At 34.4% G+C, this 21,014-nt stretch overlaps 1 protein-coding gene across 1 annotated transcript in view; it reads left to right on the top strand.

The window, feature by feature from the left end:
* CPS1 (carbamoyl-phosphate synthase 1) overlaps positions 1-21,014 on the top strand; it is a 117,699-nt gene that overhangs the window by 13,668 nt on the left and 83,017 nt on the right. Inside the window, exons 2-9 of the mRNA XM_011358665.1 lie at positions 3,265-3,374; positions 6,319-6,463; positions 7,408-7,497; positions 9,339-9,395; positions 11,892-11,984; positions 17,382-17,471; positions 19,214-19,342; positions 19,904-20,010. Of these exons, the coding sequence (XP_011356967.1) occupies positions 3,265-3,374; positions 6,319-6,463; positions 7,408-7,497; positions 9,339-9,395; positions 11,892-11,984; positions 17,382-17,471; positions 19,214-19,342; positions 19,904-20,010 (821 nt within the window). The remainder of the gene's footprint in view (positions 1-3,264; positions 3,375-6,318; positions 6,464-7,407; positions 7,498-9,338; positions 9,396-11,891; positions 11,985-17,381; positions 17,472-19,213; positions 19,343-19,903; positions 20,011-21,014) is intronic.

The raw sequence follows: 21,014 nt of genomic DNA, 5'->3' as shown, positions 1-21,014 counted from the left end.
ATATATCTTTAAAAGGTAGAAAGGAAAGTTGAAAACTAATCCCATGGAGAGAGGAAGAAAAAGACCAAATAGAATTGTAGAAATAGGCTAGCAAGAGGTAGGTTTGCCTACATTAATTTTTGCCTTTTTAAAAAATAAGTAGATGGTGGCTAACCCACAGATAAGCCAATCTGAAATTCTTAGACGAGAAGAGGATAGAGAAAAGTAAAAGAAAAATATACACAGAAGTGATATTTAGGTAGGATGGCTCAGAGTAGGGTGAATAAGCTGATATTTAGAAGACAATTGAAATTTTCAGTTCACACACGTTTTGTGAACTACATACAGTTATTTTAGGTGCTATCAAAGTTATATATTATTTAAGAAAAAGGTTTCATTTTTTCCTTCCATTTTCTGAAAGCATGTAGGTTATATGTGACTTCTTTGAGAACAGAAAATAATATTTTCAGTAGAAAATATTTTTTGACAGTGAGTTTTCACTAGTCGGACTAAAAGGAATTTTCCCGATAAACGTACCCTATTGAGAACCATCAGCATAGACGTTTGGAGAGCTCATAAGAGTCTTTAGAAATACTCTGAGCATTACCACTCTAACTTCCTAAAGTCATCAACCTCTGTCTTGAATTATAAGTAAACAAACAATAGTTGACAAAATAAAATATAAAATAGGAATAGTATGTTGGTAGAAGATGTGACATGGAAGGGTGATTTCCTGGATATAGGAGCAGAATTCAGAACTTAACGCATTCAGCTGATTCTGTCGGGTGTCTTGTCATCATTCATATCACATTAATGAATGACTGTGTTTCCTTTGTGCTAATTCCAAAAGCTTGTTTGGCTTAGTGGATGAGAAGATAAACCATAACTATTTCAAGATAAAGTGTCAAGTTTAAGATCTCAAACAGTGGTTCCAAGGGTATAAATACAACTTACCTCAAAGGTAATTTGATATGTCAAGAAAAGTACAAAATTATTTTGGCTGACTCTGCTTTGTGTGCACACACATAGATGCACTCGCACACACAAATGCATATAAAATGTGTAGCACAGCACTTTGTCCAATCTTTCTCAGACATATAAACTTGAAATCCATGCATCGTACCTCAAATTAAAAAAAAAATTGTAAACCAATCTGTTGAAAGGAGTATTTTATACATATTGATTTTATTAGGAAATACTAATAAAATTATATATAAAATGTGTATGTAAGTTAATTTGTATACTCACTACACATAAACACTCAACATAAATATTATTTAGGCCCATGGTATATTGGTTTCAAAATAATCAAACATTGGTTTACACTGAAGAGTATTTTTTTTGAGCCTAAAAGAGGCATCATATTTCAACAGAGAAGATTACTATAGAAAAATGATGAGGTTTTTTCCTTTTTAATACTTGAAAAGCTAGGTAGATATTATAAAGCTAGAAACAGAGGTCTAGAAATCATTTAACATAGAAACAGAGGTCTAGAAATCATTTATTGAGTTCCTGCTGCATACCAGCGTGTGTGTGTATGTGTGTGTTGGGGGGGCGGTGAGAGTGTAGGTGGGTGGCAGGATCCAAAAGGATTAGACACTATAGGTCCAGTCCTAAAAATGTACGGGAAGGAAAGTAGAGAATTAGTGCGTTTCTATCTTTAATGACCTCAATCCTTGAGGAGAGAACAGCACAATGATCTCCCTTACTTCAATTAACTCATGGCCAAATTCATTTCACCTATATTCCTACATGTATATCCAATTCTTGATTCTTTTAAAGCAAATCATAGATATCATATTGTTTATCTTTTATTATTTTAGTACTTCAGTATATATCTTTGGAACAATAAGGACTCTTTAAAATTTTACTACAATATCATCTTCAATCCTAAAAAATATTATGCTGAACATAATAAAATATAAATTTTTATGCAAGTTTCCTCAATTATTGCAGAGCTTTTTTTATAGTTTATTTTTAATTTTTTTTAGTTTTCATCTTTTAAAAAAATTTATTTATTTAAACTAGTTTCAAGTATACAGTACATTGGTTAGACAGCTATATAGTTCATAAAACGACCCCTCCCAATTGCTCCCTCCTTACCCTGGCCCTCCACCTAGTCATCATATTAATGCTAACTGCATTCCCTATGCCTTGCTCCCCATCTCTGTGAGCAACTATCAACTACTAATTTGTACTTCTTCAATCCTTCACCCCATTCTCCCAGCTCCCCAACCCCTCACTTCTCTGTCCATCACCAAATTGTCCACTATATTTGTGAGTCTGTTTTTGATTAGTTTGTTCTTTTTGTTGCTTAGAGTCCGTATATAAGTAAAATCATATGCCATGTTTGAATTATTTTGTCCTGTGGACTTTTTATAGTCTAGATTTTGCACCTCAAGGTGTGGTTTAACACATTCCTCTCTCTCCTGAATTTTATGGACGTTGAGAGTTAGATTTAAATTGTCTCAACAATAGAATTTAGGGTATTTGTGAGAACTAGATGGTGCCTGCTTCTTAAATAAGTTTCTTTAATTGTCCCTATTCTAAGCCAAGAATTTTATAGAAGCTGGTTCAAAGATTAATATGGTGAAGTAATCAAATTCAGAGTGCCTTACAGTTTATCGAGAGAACCAGACATGGATATAACTAACTCTACTAAAAAGCAGAATACAATATATTTTGAAATGTTCCAGAGTGCTTGCTTTTGTATCAGTATTAACAGAGTATAAAGTTTCAGCTTCTTTACAGCCATAAAGCTGTCGGAGGGGATAGCCTTTGGGACAGCTCCATCAAACACAAGAGCTCTGTGGAACATGATTTGATAGATAACCTTAAAGATTCCTTCTATCTCTAAACCTTAGAGTGATGATGAGCTGTACAGTACAATTCACAATGTTTTTGCAAACTCATGAACTTCCCTTAAAGCTATGCTTGAGCTATGCTAGGGAATATTAAGGAGAAAAGATAGACACATAGCATTTCAGCTAAATTGAAGTATTTCTGGATTGTCAATAACTTTGCAAGTAGACTTAGAATAGACAATGTATTGACAGGCCTCAGTTCCTTTTTTAAGCAAAATAAAACACCTGCCAGTGACAAGAGACATACATTTGAAGAAAAGTGACAAGTAACAGGAGAGCAACTCCGAATCTAGGCAGTAAGGTTTCATCAAATATATTGTGCATTTATTTAATAAGTTAGTATATTACACCTTTGGATTTTTTCAACAAGTTTTCTTTCATATTTTGTATTCTGCTAAGAATTATGAATCTGTTTCTTTAGGCACAGACAGCACACATTGTCCTGGAAGATGGAACTAAGATGAAAGGTTACTCCTTTGGCCATCCATCCTCTGTTGCTGGTGAAGTGGTTTTTAATACTGGTCTGGGAGGGTGAGTAATGCTTCTATTCCAAGGTTCTTTCTTCTTCTGTGTAGAGGAATAACTGGGTGATCTTACTCATGGTGGGAAGTTGAAATCACCGCATCAAATAATTAGACTACATATTGTCCTGATGTTACACGGCGCCTGTGTGTAGCCTTCTGCGGCCTGAAAAGAGGCACAGACACAGACTCCTCCCTGTCGCTGTAAATGAATGAGAACATGAACACTGGTGTTACCCTGAAAAAAAGAAAAAAAGAACAAAATTTATTCTGGAAATATAGGGTGCAAGGACACAGGTTAGGTGAGATGACCAAATAGCAAATGGCTTCTGTTAGGCAAGGTATGGATCTGATTAAGGTGAAAATTGGAGCAGGGAAAAGGATAGGTAGCACACTCTGGTGCCATTCCATTAGTGAAGTTTGGAGTCAACTTTGCACATCTAATATGAACTACTATAAGAAGCTAAGAAATCCTTCGGTATTTTATACAGTTTTGCACTCAAGTAAGGCAACATAACTGATACACTTATTGTCTTAACATAATCAGTGAGAGAGCAAGTGCATAGATCTAATATTTTCAAAATTTATCGGTTGAGACCCAACGTAGTATTTAAGATTTGCTAAGAGAATTACTGCAATAAAGGTAAGAGTTGTTACAGAAATCCTGCAACTGTCCTTATCTAGTCAACAAATGTTCGTTCATCTGAGAACTAGGAGGCTGAAGTTCTGGTTTCAGTTCTAATGATAACTCATTATGTTGATAATGATATTGAGAAAATCACTTAACCTTTCTGAATCCTTGTTTTCACACATAAACAGTGAGGGGGCTGCAGTAGATAGTAATTTACAGCTTGCAATTAAAAAAAAAAAATATATATATATGAGTCTCTAAAAATGACTAGGTGGTTTCCAGAGGTTTCCATTAGAGATCGAATAGACTAGACTATAAAATATTTGATAAATTTTTTAGGGAAATTCAGTTAGCCATATAAAGACAAGGGAAAATTTGTTAACTGATATTGAAGATATTGATTGACCAAACTTCCGTTATATTATTAATGTCCATTCTTCTCTAAACTCTTGGCTCTTTGTTTGAAATGAAGAATATTAAATGGTTTTTAAAATAGTGCCCACTGGTGAGAACATTAAATTACAGTGTATGAAACCTGTTTGCAAAGTTTTGCTTCACCAGGCAATTATTTAAGCTTTTTGGCAGCACTAATTACTAGCTGTGTTAATATACCTGCCAACAAACAACTGTTTAATATAGATCAGAATGATGGAGGGCACTAGAGTTTTCTTCTCTGTGATAGATTACGGGTAATAAATCTTGTCACATCACAAAAGTCAAACAGGACCTGATAGATTAATTTGCTTCCAACACTGCAGTTCTCTAGGACAAGCTGTATTTATTCATTTACTGGAGAGAGTTTTGTAAGCATATGTTTAAAGAAAATGGCCAGTTCTTTTACAGAGAGAAAGAAGAAAGGGAAGTAAAATTAAATTAGTTAAGATTTTTTTTTGATGTAGAAAGAGGCATTCATTAATAAGATTAAACCACAAACCCTATTTTTCATTGAGAAATGCTGCTTTCATTCATTGTGTGGCTCACTCAGTAAGGTGGTTGATAATTAAGGAGGTTTTGTTTTTCATCTTTAAGAAATGCATTTATATTGTGTATGAGCCTTGGCTAAAATATTATCAGCTCTTGATAAATGAGAGGCATTTGAGAAATTAGTTGATGGAGGTGTGGATATATATCACAGCACGTTAGTCACCTTAGGTGGGGTTGCTGAACTGAAAGACTAACTATTCTGTTGACAAAGGTAGTTCTGGAAAGAGTTAGTCTGGAGAGGGGTCGAAGAATTTATGTTGACTACTGCCTGAGCCGAACTTTATTGGTTTCAAGGTTGTTAATTCCGTCCCCTTCAGCACCTAAGTTCACTTTCAGTAGTAATCCACAAGAAAGATTTGGTGTAACTATGCAGAAAGTGAAATAAGAGGGGCGGAACTCAGGAGAACCCTCATTGTAATGTATTCCAATGTATGGAATAGCTACAGATAGCTCCTGGCATTTATGGGAATACTGTTTCTTAATTATTAAGAATAAGGTTTCTTATTATTAAGAATATGAGATATATATATACATATACATATATATCTATAAAATAAGAACACAGGTATTCTTATTTTTCCCTTCTACAAACTTTAAAATTAAGCCCTTCCTACTTCTTATAACTATTTCAAAATAGTTGTTTGGAATCTTTTAATTTAGAATTCAGAAATGCTTCAAGTCAATTTTTGTGGGATTGATTTTTTTCTAAGTCGATAATAACTCTCAAACATATACCTCTTTCTAAAATTGAACTATTTTAAAATCAACTATATTAAATATATATTTCATAAAAAATTAACTCACTGTTTTAAATGTTCAATAAATTTAAAAAAATTTGTACCCATGCAACCATCACTGACATAATTGGAATACTCTTCAGTATCCTAAAAGATATTTTTAAAAAATCTTTAAATTTTTGACAGTTACTATTTTGGTGAAACTGGCAGCCCTCAATAGTAAATATCAGTTTGGAACCAATCATGTCTGGTAGGCTAAGAGAATCTTCAAGACATCTGCAAACTTTAGAGCAATATGTTAAAAATTAAGACCTTAAGGAATTTTTTAAAGACAAAAAATTTAAGAAATTGAGGGAATGAAAATTATATGAGAATATAACTTAGTACTTAAGAGTCAGCTTTTCTTTTCATAGCAGTCATATCATGAAGTAAATTAACAAATTCTATCTTAAAATTCTCTAGGTTTGCTAATATCTAGAAACAGTTTTTAGGTTTTTAATCTCATGTTCTCTAATTTTCAAGGATTCAGTTATTAAGAATATGTATGCAAATTGTAGCTATACACATTTTTTTGTTGGTAATTTTTTGGCATCTTTACCCAGGTACCCGGAAGCTATTACTGATCCTGCCTACAAGGGACAGATTCTCACCATGGCTAACCCTATTATTGGAAATGGTGGTGCCCCTGACACTACTGCACTGGATGAACTGGGACTTAGTAAATATTTGGAATCTGATGGAATTAAGGTAGTACCAGTGATGACTATTTTAAAAGTCTCAATTTCAAGGGGTATAATTGATTTATTTTAAGAATCTAGGTTGGGCAAAGTTTCTTCCTGAAAATCATAATACAAACCATTAAATTAGTGTTCTCAACCTCTTCCTAGGTATATGAAAATAATCTTGAGCATGACATCGAGTTTTATTTTTCAGGGCACTTTGGATTTGTTCTTCAATGCCTTCGATCAAACTTGGCTTTATTTGGAAAAATGTTGTTATAAGTTCAAATAATAACTATGCTACAAGAATTAGTAATGAATCACCTTTTAATAGGATTTTGATAATCAACTCGGTATTAACTATTTGCCTTTTAATCTTATCCTTTTTGGAGATGATAAGTCTAAATGTATATTTAGATGATAAGTCTAGATGATATGCCAGTCTAAAAGTAAACACATTAAAATTTCTTATTCATGGTAGATTCGGATAATATCTTAACAATTCAAAACCTTACACATCAAATTCGCCACTTTATTTTTTTCACCATTCTATTTTTGAATAACTTGGCCTGATCATTTAGTTTAGCTCTATTTCTCACAATTTTATCCAAATTTCTCAGTCATATTTAAATATAGATTAAAAATAATTTTATTCTTCATGTACATTAAATAAGTAATTATTAATTAGATTACTGATGAATGCCACTGAAAAGGGAGATTCATCTTAGTCTCAGGATCTGGCAAACCAGATAAGACTGTTTCCTTACATAATAGATAACTAAGGTAAAAATTATGTATTTTAAGAGAAAAGTGTTGATCATCTTTTTTTCTTCAAGTATTCAAAAATTTAAGTCTCATATCAGTGGATGTAATAAAGCTTTTTAAAAAATGCAAACTGATCCTTAAGAAAGGTCACAAGAGTTGGATAATATTTTGTGGTCACCCCTTTAAAATGACTGCCTGTCTTTCCAGGTTGCAGGTTTGCTGGTGCTCAGTTACAGTAATGACTACAACCACTGGTTGGCTACCAAGAGTCTAGGTCAATGGCTGCAGGAAGAAAAGGTGAGAAATATGATAGACCATCCATCATCACCTAAGGATGATTGGTAGGGTCTGTGGAAATGTGCAAAGGTGAATGTAGTTAAAGGGCCAAGCAGATGAAACATATCATACAGTTTGGTATCTTGTTTATTTCAAAGAGCAATTCCTTCTGTTATTACTACAGGCTAAATTGTCTGGATTCATTCTCTTCTGAACACCTAGGACCAGATATTTTCATTTCATCCACTAGATGGCAGTCAAACATGCTTGGTAGCTTTTCTAATCCTGGAAAGGGGTTAGAAAAATTTTTAGAATTTTTTGTTCTCTCAAGCAATTTAACCTCTCCCTCCCCTTTTATCCAGGATCTAGATATGTAACTTGTGTCATGGATTCTAGTACTGGTTCTACCATTAACTAGCTATGTCACTTTGTGCCGGTTATATCATCATACGATACTAAGTTTTTGTTTTTTTGTTCTTAAGGAATGTAAACAGATTGCCATTTAGTCTCTTTGGGCTTAAACATTATGCCTCTATGACATAGAATTATACATAATCTCATTTGAAATTATAAATAAAAAAAGTTTTAAAACTTACCTTACATTTTCTTATTTTAACTATTATTTTTTAATCAAGTAAGAGGAGTCTCTTGGTTCAAATGTCAGACATATTTAAAGTTAATAGACCTGCTATATATTTATCTTCATCTCCAGTGTTGCTGTAGCTGCTCTTTGTCGAGTTGCTGCTGGGTTTGTAATTGACAGAATAATATTCTAGTAAAGCTCTGCCTCTCCAATGAGCATCTGCCTATTGAGGTGAAATGTCTCTTTCTGACCAATCAAAAAGTCTTGATCTTGGCTTCCTTGTTCTCATTTTCTCTAAATATTAAAAGAGGGAAGAAGGTGTTTATATCATCTCCCAAGTCATTACTATTTTCTTCTCCACCATCTGAATTTATGTCCAGACAGCTAAATTTTGAAACGGTCCTTCAGGAGGCTACCCGTAACACCTGCCTGACCTTAAATGTCTCCTTTATGTCCTTTAGGACACCTGATATTATAGTGGCTCCATATCATCCCTGTAGTTTACAAGCTTCATCTATGGCCTGTTAGTTTGTTTCGTAAATGTGCTTTGCCTCCTCTTCCATGATCACAGACACGTAGAGTAGAAGAGGGTATAAGGTAAATACCAGTTTGCCTCCTTTGATGTACAGATGAGGAAAAGCAGCTTGCTCAACTGTCACTCAGATAATTGGTGGAAAAAAAGCAATTACAAGTGCTTTTCCTGATTCCTGACTCATTGCTCTTTCATTACAACACATCTCTCTATCCAGCCTAGTCAAAGGAAATAAAACAAATGGTGGCGTTGCCTGATTTATTAAAAAAATAGGGAAATTTTATTACAGCATGACTACTTAACAAGGATCTTCAGAAAAATGTGTTGAGTGCCTACTGTGTGCCAGAAACATTTGGCTCAAAACATGGATTTGCATATTATTTACATATCATTGCTTAAGAAGTTCACAAATTCTATTGTTTCAAAAATATATGTCTTTGTGTATATATGTATATATATAATATTGTTTAATATCCTGTGTTCAAAGCAACAAAACTGTAGCAGAAGATTGATGTTCAGAATTTCTCATTTTTTATTCTGAGGAAAGGCTTGGATATTAAGAATCCTGTGCCCAACTGGAATAGCAATTTACCGTGTTCTGACAACATAGTCACCCTGGGTCAGAGAAAAGGAGTAGAGAAATTATAAACTGCTCAAGAAGATAGATGATGCTAAGTTTGTACCTTGAAAACAATACACTGGATCTAATTTCCTCCAATTTCACTGTCACTACAATTTTTTTTATAGGTTCCTGCAATTTATGGAGTGGATACAAGAATGCTGACTAAAATAATTCGGGATAAGGTATGATCATCATCTTTAGCCAAAGCTATGTTTCTTCACACATATATTTTTCCCTCAGTGCCCAAGGAATCCATTTATATGTAAGAGAACAAATCTGGCCAATTTCTGCCATTTGGGTTTCTGTAGTCTTGTTTTATTATTTCTGATGTAATTTTCAAGACTGAATACTTGATTGGGATGTTCGTAACCTAATGGATTTGAAATTAATTCACTCAGCAGCAGTTTATTGAGTACCCACTATGTGTTTACTATCCCAACAAATAAAGGCCTTTGTAATTCAGCTCATGGGGCAGGACTAGTGAAGCAAGTGGAAAAGGTAACTAGTGCATAGCAATTTCCCTAAATTGAACACATACATGCTGGAAAATGCAAACCAAGAAGCATACAGCATGGATGAGATTATTTGTTTAGTTTTCTCGTAGGAGTTGTCTGTAAAATGAGTGAGTTATGTTTCACGAGTGTGCCAGATGAGCCCTGCAGGTGTTACATCAATTATATAGTCTTTCCAGACCCTGTACCAATGACCAAGGTGAAAGCAAGTAGGTTTATCCTTTGCTTTCATATCTGATAACATCTGACCCTTCCTCTAAGGATATCTTATCACCTATGGCTTGCTTCGTCTTGTTATAAAAGGTGGACACTTTTTTTCCCCTTCATCATACTTCATATCCTAGACCAGAAAGAAACTTTACCTCACTGAAGTTAAATAAATTCCCCAAATCTGACTAAAATTGTCTCATTGAATAATATTACATAAAAAAGAAAAAAAATGGAATTTCAAAGTGAAAGAGATTCTTTAAGAAAATTTGTTGTAGATTTCTTGAATATATATTGACACAGGATCTCTGTAAACAGAAGGAAAGAACAGGTTTGAAAATAAGAACATGGCTATATACCCATGAACAGGATGAAGACAGAGTTTATATGATCCTTTTGCTCCACCTCTGATTTCATTCCCTTCTCCATGATTTTCCTCAGCATAGATGTTAGTGAGATTATATATCCCCAGTGGATTCTTGCATTTTCTTAGCCCAATGATGTATAAACAATGATGAAGCTACCAGAGGGAAATGGGAAGGAAATAAAATTGGGAAATTTATTTTGGGTTGCAGAATTGGCAGGTTGAATGGAATATAGTCAAGTCTATTAATTTAGGAAAACACTTTATAAGACCATACTGTATTCTTCATATTAGTTTAAGATAAACCCTTCTTTTATCAGAGGCAGTTATATTTTAAAAATTCTCCTGAATAGGATAGCACAGAGAAAATTGTTGTATCGCTTATTATATTTAATTGTGAGTGATGCTGGTTCATATTAAAATTTATATTGTAGCTTTCAGTCTATTGATCTTTGGTCGAAAACTAAAATTGAAATTCATTCAGCATACTTTAAGAAAAAAAATGAGAACAGAAAACCAAATTTCAAAATTAAGGATCCATAAATATAGATAAGGGATTCTGTGATTTAGATTATAAAAGTAGGTAGAGATCATTATGAAAATTAATAATCCAGCGTGGAAGAATAGGGTGTTTTTTAGTTATTTTTTCCAGAGTTGGAGGTAGCACTCTGGTTTTAGTAATTGCACTGAAATAACCGCCATGTCTCAATGGTGTGCTGGCACTTTTTACGTTCACTCATTCTCAAGTGACTCCTTCTCTTAAGGAACAACTTTCAAAGGGAAATAAAGACTTCCTTCTGTTTCCTTTAGTGCAATAATTTTCTTGGGGAAAGGCAAATCAGTGAATCAATTAGATATTTTTTTGCTCCCTCAGTCAAGTCTGACTTACTAAGTATAATATGCCATTTTTTCTAAATAGGTCAAAATAGAGTTACTCATAAGTAAATCTCAAGGTACAGCTAATAAGAAGAAAACATTTGCTGTGTTCAAGCTAGCAAGGCTAATTTGTGAAAATTTCACAGAAGACTAAACATTTTTAAAGTTCAGGTCCTTAGGGATACCTAGATCTTAGCGACCTTAGCATTTCTAAAGCAGTGAATATTTTCAATGTCACTTTTCAAAGTTTATGGCTTATATAGCATTTTACATTTTTTTGTGAATTAATTTTACTTTCACGATGTAATAAATTCCCATTCTTTTCAATTTTCTGAAAAATTTTAGGTTTTTATTTATTTTTTACTCAACAGATCGTTTTGTCCATGTCTCCCATGAAATATCCTTAGGTCAGATGCCCTAAGAAACAAGCACCCTGAATACTCACATTTGTACCAGGCTGGAACCTGGAGACCTGAATTCTGATGCCTTTGACTTTGCTTGCCCCAGGTGACTGTCTTAGCCCTAAATGAACTAATCATACTTCTCAGAGTGGTTCTCAAATCTTTAAAAGTTGAGAAGATGAAGGTCTTCTGCTTTTGGTTCTGAGTAGTTCTAAAGACATCGGAATCTCAAAGCAGGTGTTTAAATCCCTGTGAACTTATCCTGTCAGCACCTTCATCATCCCTCCTTTTTAACTGTTGAATTTTTTAATTTGATAGGGCACCATGCTTGGCAAGATTGAATTTGAAGGTCAGTCTGTGGATTTTATGGATCCAAATAAGCAGAATTTGATTGCCGAGGTTTCAACCAAGGTGAGAGCTTTTTCTTTATATTTCATAGTTTTGTTTTATTCCCTTTGGACCTTCTTTTCTTATGATATCAAATCTTCATCTAGGCAGAGGCCTTTTAGAAGTACCAGAGTTGAGGGAAAAAATGGCCTCATAGCAGCTAAAATATCTATAGAAATCAGTACACTTAAAGTTAGTAACTTTTATTCACGGGGAAAAACTTGATGCCCTGATTTAGAAATTGTTTACTATTATTTTAACTTTTTTTTTTTCCTTTTCTGGTTCTCCAGCTCAAAATTTTAACAATGTCAAATAAAGAGGGTGCTGAATTACCAGAGACAAGCATAATGACAATCAAGAGTCAGAGCAAATAGCCTGCTAGAGAGCAAAGGGCACTTTAAAGAAATCAGACAATAATCTGAGTCTGGGGTCATTTTGTGCAAGGAAAAGTGTTCCTTCACACACCGAAGACTTATTGTAACTATTATAACTGCATTCAAAGATTAGTATTCATAATAATGACTGTGTCACCCCAAAGTGAGCTATAATTAGTGCACATTTACAAGAGGGCATAAAATACATTTTAGAAAAACTCCTTTTGGTTTTGATTGAATATCTATGAATGTAGGCATAAGTCTCTTGGGCTACAGTTTCTGTCCTTGGGGAATGTGGAAACTAGTGGAACAGGCAAGTGAGTAATCATTTTGGACAGAATCTTGTGGTATGGTATCCTTGGAATGCACCCAGCTTGCCACAAGTGCATGCGTGGGGCAGAATCGAATGAGATAAGTGTATCAGGGAAAGCTCTGCAGAGGATTTAGGCTTGTTTTGTAATAAAAAAAAAATGTCACACATTTGAGAGGGACAGAGGTATAAACAAAATGATGTGTTTGAAGAGTTATGGGTACTTTGGTATGGCTGAACCAAAGGGTTCACATATTTGACTAAAGATGAGTAGAGATGGACTAGGGTTAGGTCCAGAGGGTTTTGTGTCATTGGCTAAATCAGCAAAACTGGAAACAATTGGGAACTCATTTGGCATCATTTTGGAGCAAAGTAGACTGGATAAAAGAGTGATTAATTAGAACATTATTGTAGCTAATCAGTATAAAACCCATGAGACCCTGGACTGAGCAGTGACAGCAAGAATAGAGACAATGAGGTGGCTTGGACAAATGAGAGAAGGAGGCAGTGGATGAGACCAATTAAAGATCTCCCTATTTTCTCAGCGATTTCAACTAGTTTGAGTGAACACAGTAATGATTTCAACAGGGATTTGATAGGTCTATGGGATATCAGTATGAAAAAATTTTTTTAAAGAAACGTTTCTGATGCACTTTGAAATTTAAAGGAGTGCTTGCTACTTTCTGTTTTTACAACATAAAACAGGGGGCATGACAGAGTTTTCTTTTTCTCGGTGTATTTGGTGTGTATTTGGTTACCACTGTGCTTTAAATATGGAGAATTCAGGCCAGCTGAAACATCTTCGAAATGGTTGCTATTGGCTAGCTCTACCTTAGCTATTATTTTCACTGTAGGAGAGATGGCCACAGACTTCTTTTCCATCACCAGTGGGGCAACAAAGCATCTCTCTCTTTAAAATGTTATTTTAAATAGATATATTCACATCATTTTATTCCTATATGCAACAGTTTCTTGTCTAAGATAGTTTATGGTTCTCATGGTCCATTTAAAGAGGCAGCTCTTGTCTTAGAAGAAAATAATAACCAACATTTTTTGAGTACTCAGTTAATTCTCTTTTAAAAAACTCCATTTCAAATGCAACTTGTCTATTTTAAATCAAATGTAACTTGTCCAAGATTTTATAGCTAGCCTCGACTTGAACTCCCGTGACTTCAGAATCTGTGTGGTTAACCTCATGCCAGTTCTGCTTTTTTTTTTTTTTTTTTGTGGTGTGGTTTGACTGAAAAGCCTCAAGAAAGCTCCATTTCTAGGATCCTGTTACATAAAGTGAAGAAGCTCTCTTAAGGTTCCTTGTGAACTTGGTTCTTCTTGACCAGCATCTGTGGGGGGTCGGGGGGCAGAATATATTTGTATATTCTGCTCTTCTGCCAGGGATCTCTCTCTCTTTCTCCCTCCTTTGCTTGCTTTCAAGAAGTCAGTGTAAAGGGTCGGTTAGCACCTTATTCCTCTGCAAATCTTTACTGACTTACCCAATCTTTGTATTTTATGTCATTTTATAAATAGCTTTGTTATATTAAAAACAAAAAAGATCAAATTGTATTTAGCTCCTTGCAAAGAGTGTCTCTTGTTTATGGTTTGCTCTTTGAAATTAAAGGCCATGGTTTACTTATTTGAGTCCTCAACACTTACTATAGTGCCTTTCACGTAGTACATGTTCAATAAACATTGGATGAATGAATGAAGGAATGAACAAAGCCAGTAAGTAGTAGCCAGAGTTGGTAGTAAAGATGTTACAGATTCTTTTTCTTCTTCAAATCCTGATTACTTTAATCAATGTTTTTGATGGTTTTATTATCTTCATTATTAATGTAAAATTATCATTATTGCTAATAACTATTATGAGTTTTATTAATACAAATAGTAATAGACTAGTTGTACTGAGTACCTAGCTTGTATCAAGCATTTTTCTTAACACTTTACATTGATTAACTTTTTGAATCCTCAGAGCAATTCTATGGGATAGGTATTATAAGTATTTCATTTTACCAAAGGAGAAACTGAGATATAGAGAGAGATTAAATTCCATTCCTAGGGTGAACAGCTACCAAGATTTATACCCAAGAAGGTTTGTTCCAGTGTCCATCTCTTAAACATCATCTTATAATGCCTCCTAACATATTAGAAATAATAATTATTAGTAACCATAGTCATACTATCACAGAATAGTATTCAAATACATTTCATAGTTTTATATCACCTACTTCTTATATCTGTAAAGTGAAGATTCAAGGATATCTAATCAGCAGTTGTGAAATGTATGATAAGACAGTGGGTGAATGCACTAGGAAACTGTTTTGCCCTACTGTGACAAAACCTCATTAAGGGTTTTTCGAAAAGATGCTCCCTCTCCCACACTTACTGATGCCTGTTTATTTGTGAAATGATTCACATTGTGACCTAGCACCAACAGAATGACAATGGAGAACATTTTATAAAGAAGAGCTCCAGCTGTGAGAACCTTATCACACCTGGGCGTTTTTTTTTTTTTTTTTTAAAGAAACAGTTATTAAAAGAGTAAAAATAGCCTGATTAGTGCTGTGTCAGATTCAGAGAAAACATGCATTGATGTTATCTGGTATTCTTACTCTGGTACATGGAAACAGGGGGTGGGGTTTGGGGTCCCTGGGAATCAGTCCTTGATTATATGGTCTTGATGTTCATGTTGATGTGGACATGTGGACATGTAGACATCATATGGAAGCATAAGAAATATGAGTTGTTAAAGAAAGTGAATTTTAAATTCGACCTATAATTTTCTATATATCTAGAATTTGATTATGCCATATGTGATATTCACTTGTTTTTAATTCTCAAACTTGTCCATTCAAGTGACATGGAACTATTTTCCTTATATTTGTTTCAACGTATTTTCCTGTGAAGTGGCTTAGTTTGAGATAGCATGAATAAAGGCTATTTTTTCTTTTAGAGCAATAGGATTTTAGAACTAAGAAGTACCTTGAGGATCTAGTCTAGTATATTCCAAATGTGAGGAGCATCGATCCTGGAGAAATTCACATTAAAAGAATTCTGTGGTTGGGGATTGAGGAGCTGGGTGAAAAAGGTGAAGGGATTAAGGAGTGCAAATTGGTAGTTACAAAATAGTCATGGAGATGGAAAGTATAGCATAGGGAATATAGTCAATAATATTGTAATAATTATGTATAGTACCAGGTGGACACTAGACTAATGAGGGGATCACTTTGTAAATTATATAAAAGTCTAACCACTAAGCTGCATACCTGAAACTAATATAAAATGATATTGAATGTCAACTCTAATTGAAAAATAAAAAACAAAAAATAATTCTATGGTAAAACAGGTTGAAAATGCTGCATAAAATGTTCCTTTCTTGGAGAGTCCTAATGCAGATTCACATATTGTAGTGTCTGTGAGGTCTTGCTTAACTTTCGTCATTCTGTATGGAGAGTATATAATGTGTTTGTTTAGGGACCAGCAAATAGGAATCTATCCGTATTTTTATCACTACTAAATCAAGGGGAAGATTGCAATGGTGAAAGCTGATTATATTCTGTGAGTTTTGTGTGGGTGTAGTTGATAATTTAATTCATTGTTTTGTAATTGCAATTTGATGTCGCTACAACTAGATGATAATAGTACTTTACTTTGTAGCAGAAACCTAAGGGTAAATCTATATTTTTTCATATTATCTGATGAGAGAGATTATCTGTGTCAGTTCAGCAATAATTTCCCTAGATCATAGAAGGACTGGGGTATTTTCTCTCTAGCATAGTCAGCGGGAGAAAAAAAATATGATATACTTTTAAATTTGCCCTCAAGTACTGTCTAAAGATTATGATTTCACATTCTATAGACTTTGTAGAGAGATACACGTTTCAGTTAAAGTACAATGCTCTTTCAAATATCCAATTGCAAGTTTTATCTAAAACCTTTTGCAAATGTTGAAATCATCCTAAAATCAGAATGTGCTAACTAACTCTTAAAGCTGGAATCAGTGTGAGCACCCAGTCCTCTAGGCTCTATTCTCCCTATATTTCTATTACTTTTTCTTTTATGACTTTGGAAAACTGTTTCTTGAGTAAATGCCTCTGAAAATAGATCTGACTCCAAGTAGTGCTTAAGACATAGGTAATGATTATGATATACTCTGAGATCCTTTTATGAAGAAGTCTACCATTTAAATGCAAATGATTGCACAGTAACCTACAGGGGCCAGTGGTCTACACTTGCTTAGCAATTCCCCTGACTCTCATACTGATTTTATCCATTAGCCCCACTGCATACACCTAATGCACAATAGCTCTAACCCCTCCACACTTCGTTGCAATTTGAGGATCACGTGGTATTTAAAACATGGTGTATCTTTTACCATATCTATCTAGTGCTGAATCAGGCAATAATACTTGAAAATTCTATTGCTACCAGCTGTTAGTGAGGCAAAATATAGGAAAGATGGTTGTTAACTATGGAAGCAATCTATATCTTAGAGATCATTGTTTTTACTGTAATCAACATTTTTTATAAAAACAGCAAAGTATTTTTTCTCTTAAAAAAGATAGTCTGTGGTCACTTGCTGTGCTTTTCTTATAAACTGATTATTAACTGCGTCATTTCCTAGTAGTTAACAACCAATCTGTCACCAATCTAAGTGCAAAGCATCTTCAGATATGTTTATGATATTGATTTGTTGCTCACAGCTGGAATTTCTCTCTCACTCCTTGATTTTTAAAATGGCAGGATGTCAAGGTGTACGGCAAAGGAAATGGGATAAAAGTGGTAGCTGTAGATTGCGGAATAAAGAACAACGTAATCCGCCTACTAGTAAAGGTAAGTAAATTGTGCTGTCTCAACGGTGAGGATTTGTAATATTGATCGTCAGTGTTAAGCTGATTTTCTCTATCCATTTCAGAGCTTGTGCATTCTCTCAGTACATCAGGGAATCTACTCTCTTCTTGTTGCCTTTGATCTACAAAATAAGACATTTATCCCTGTTAAAATTAGAGATGTGAACTACTGTTTTTTTTTTTTTAAAAAAACAAACTCAAAGGCCACAAAAACAGAGAAGAAAATTATGACTGTTTTAATCACTTATTGACTGACATTCTGAGACATACCACATTCACTTTCTTGGGTTTTAGAGATAACCAAAAAGCTAGATTCAGTCAAAGAAATCCTCCACTGGGCTACATTTATTATGTACCACATGTATGCAGGGGTCATGCCCTGATACAATGCAGACTTTCATATTGCTTGATATCGATTCTTAGGCAACCAATTAAAATTAAACTTTAAAAATCCTTAAGGAGAATTTAACCATAATTACAATGCTTTCTTAAATATTTGTTGCTATGATTTCTCCTTTTTCTCCCTTCTTTCCTCTTCTCCCATTCAATGTCTTTCTATGTTTCTCTCTCTCTCCGTCTCTCTTTCTCTCTCTCTCTCTCTCTCTCACACACACACACACACGCACACACACATACACACAGATATTTGCATAATACTAAATTAGCATGGATATAGAGGAATTCTTTAATTCTTTGTTAGAGAATGTCAGAAATATCCAAAACGTGATTTCAAATTCTGGTCAAGTTTATTAACAAAAAATGTGCACGGACTCTTCAGTAGCAGATGCTGTGGATGGCTTATCCATATCTTCCTCTCGTATTACCATTTTAAGGCATTGTGTCTGGGCTTCCAATTAAAGGTGCTGGCATCTTATTGCCTGAGAGCTCTCTTTGGTTGATTGGAGACTGCTGGCATGCTGGAAATACCATAGCATAAATGATCCCTGCTTCATCCCCAACCAGTGACTAGAGAGGGTCATTGTGTACATATCCTAGCTCCTTTGCCCCATGACTGGGTTGTCTTTAAGACTGGTATTCTACATTGGCTCTCGGAGCACCCCAGTGGGCTGAACCTCTGGTTATCCACAGTGGTAACTGCCTGATAATGTGGTGGCATTTTCTATTGGTCTTTCTTGGAAACTCTTCTAAATAAACATTTCTCTCAAATCCTTGTCTCAGGAAATGCTTCTAGAATGGTTTACAAAGACATTTCCTATCCACATTAATATAGAAAGTTACAACTTTTCTATCAGAATATTAATATTATAGATAATATGAGAAAACCCTAGGAAAGAAGGCAGGTTAAAATTTGATCAAGCAAACAAGGCAAAATTGAAAAATGTGAAAGGTGAGCCAACTTAAGTTTGTAGAAAATAGGGTTTTTTTTGCAACTCTTTCTACTATAGTCCTAGGTAAGATAACCATATTCCTGTGTGCCCAGTTACTTTAAGCTCTGAAACTTTCTGAAGTGTGGGAAAGTATATTATCTATTTTTTCAGGATCAAAATTTTAATTTTTTTTTTCACTACTCTCTATTATTCACTACATTTACATCACATAAAATAAAGTGAGCCACCAATGAATTTTTTGCTCAGCTTTATTTATTTAAAGCACGTGCTACTTTTCCTTCTCTTTAGGGAGTAGTCAAGAGAAGATCTAGCAAAATTATACTTTGGAAAAGAAAAATGTTATTAAATTCTGATCATTCTTGTGTTTATTTTCCAGCGAGGAGCTGAAGTACATTTAGTTCCCTGGAATCATGATTTCACCAAGATGGAGTATGATGGGCTTTTAATTGCTGGAGGACCTGGGAACCCGGCTCTTGCACAACCACTAATTCAGAATGTCAAAAAGGTGCAGTGAACCCGGGGGTAGTGTGTATCTCTGTGCGAAGTGGAGGGAGTCTGCTTGAAAGGCTGTCATATATTTTATTTATTTAAGAATTTTTTATGACTCCCATTTGTGACCTCTGAGGCAATGTCAACATAGATGTGTATCAGGGGGAACCAATGAGAAGAGAGTACCTGAAGAAAAAGAGCCTTTCTTTAGGCAAAATAACTGAGATTGTGCCTTCGAGTTCAGAGAGCTGGAGTCGAATCTCCAAAAGTGTCTTTCCATACAATAGTGAAATGACGGCTCACGTTTCTCACCATGACCTTGGGACTTAAAAGAACTCAAGTTTCTAAAGATGTATTAAATTAGACTTAATTTAGTCTTAATATTAAGTATGCTTCATCGAATTCTAATGCTATAAATTTGTCAATCATGTTCTTATTTATAATCTAACTTTTTTTCAATTAGTATTCTCTTTACTTTGTTAATTAAGAAAAAAAGGATGCTTCATTTTTATTCCTTCAGAGGCAGTATTTTCTTGGAATGGTACTTCTGGATGAATAAAAATTCTCCTTGATTTAGGTTTTGGAGAGTGACCGCAAGGAGCCATTGTTTGGAATTAGTACAGGAAATTTAATAACAGGGTTAGCTGCTGGTGCCAAAACCTACAAGATGTCCATGGCCAACAGGTAAGGCAGTTATGCTTTTGTTTACAGGTCGAATTGGCTCTGAAATACTAAATCCAAAAGACTTAGAGAACTTCATGCCATTTTCTTCAGAATAAATAGATCACCACACTAATTACATGGTTCACAGTTGTCTGACTACTTGATACCACTTTTATTGCATTTTTGAAAGGCAGCCTTCTCTAAGGCCTTTGCTGTAGTTTCAAGTTATTTTCCTTCCCTTGACATAAATTGAGATTATAATAATTAAATAATATTCCAAGGGAAGTTCTGTTTTTGAGCTTTATTTCAGAGAATTGATAACGTTGTAAGACTGTGTGACTTGAGAACCAAAAGATCTTCAGATCCTCTCAGTTTTACTTTCTTAACCCAAATGAAGTTAATTTATTCAACATGGAGCTTTCCACCACAGCCCACCTTCCACGTGAAGTATAATTCAAAATGACTGAGGACTGAGTAGTCATTTCTTTATCATCTCCATGAACTCTCCTCTGGCTTTAAAATTACTGTGGCTCCCTTAAAACAAGATATATATGTTTAAATTTTATTTTATTAGTTTCAAGTATTCATTACATTGGTTAGACATTTATATAGTTTATAAAACGATCCCCCTAATTGTTCTTTTTCTCCTCTGGTTCTTCACTTCGTCATTACATTAATGTTAACTGCATTCCCTACGCCGTGCTCCCCACCCCCCGTGACCATCTACCAACTACTAATTTGTACTTCTTTAACCTTTCACCCCTTTCTCCCAACCCTCCAACCCCCTCCCCTCTGGCCGTCACCAGATAGTCCACTATATTTGTGAATCTGTTTTTGATTAGTTTGTTCTTTTTGTTCCTTAGATTCTGCATATAAGTGAAATCATATGGTATTTACCTTTCTCTGTCTGACTTATTTCACTCAGCATAATAACTTCTAGGTCCATCCATGTTGTTGCAAATGGTAGGATTACAAGTTACTTATATTTGTCTGTCTCTGTTAAACTAGTGAACAACTCTTAACTT

Source organism: Pteropus vampyrus, unplaced genomic scaffold (genome assembly GCF_000151845.1).
Source record: "Pteropus vampyrus isolate Shadow unplaced genomic scaffold, Pvam_2.0 Scaffold42, whole genome shotgun sequence".
NCBI lineage: Eukaryota > Metazoa > Chordata > Mammalia > Chiroptera > Pteropodidae > Pteropus > Pteropus vampyrus.
Note: the sequence above shows the minus strand (reverse complement) of the source record. Positions and strands in the feature narration are given on the sequence as shown.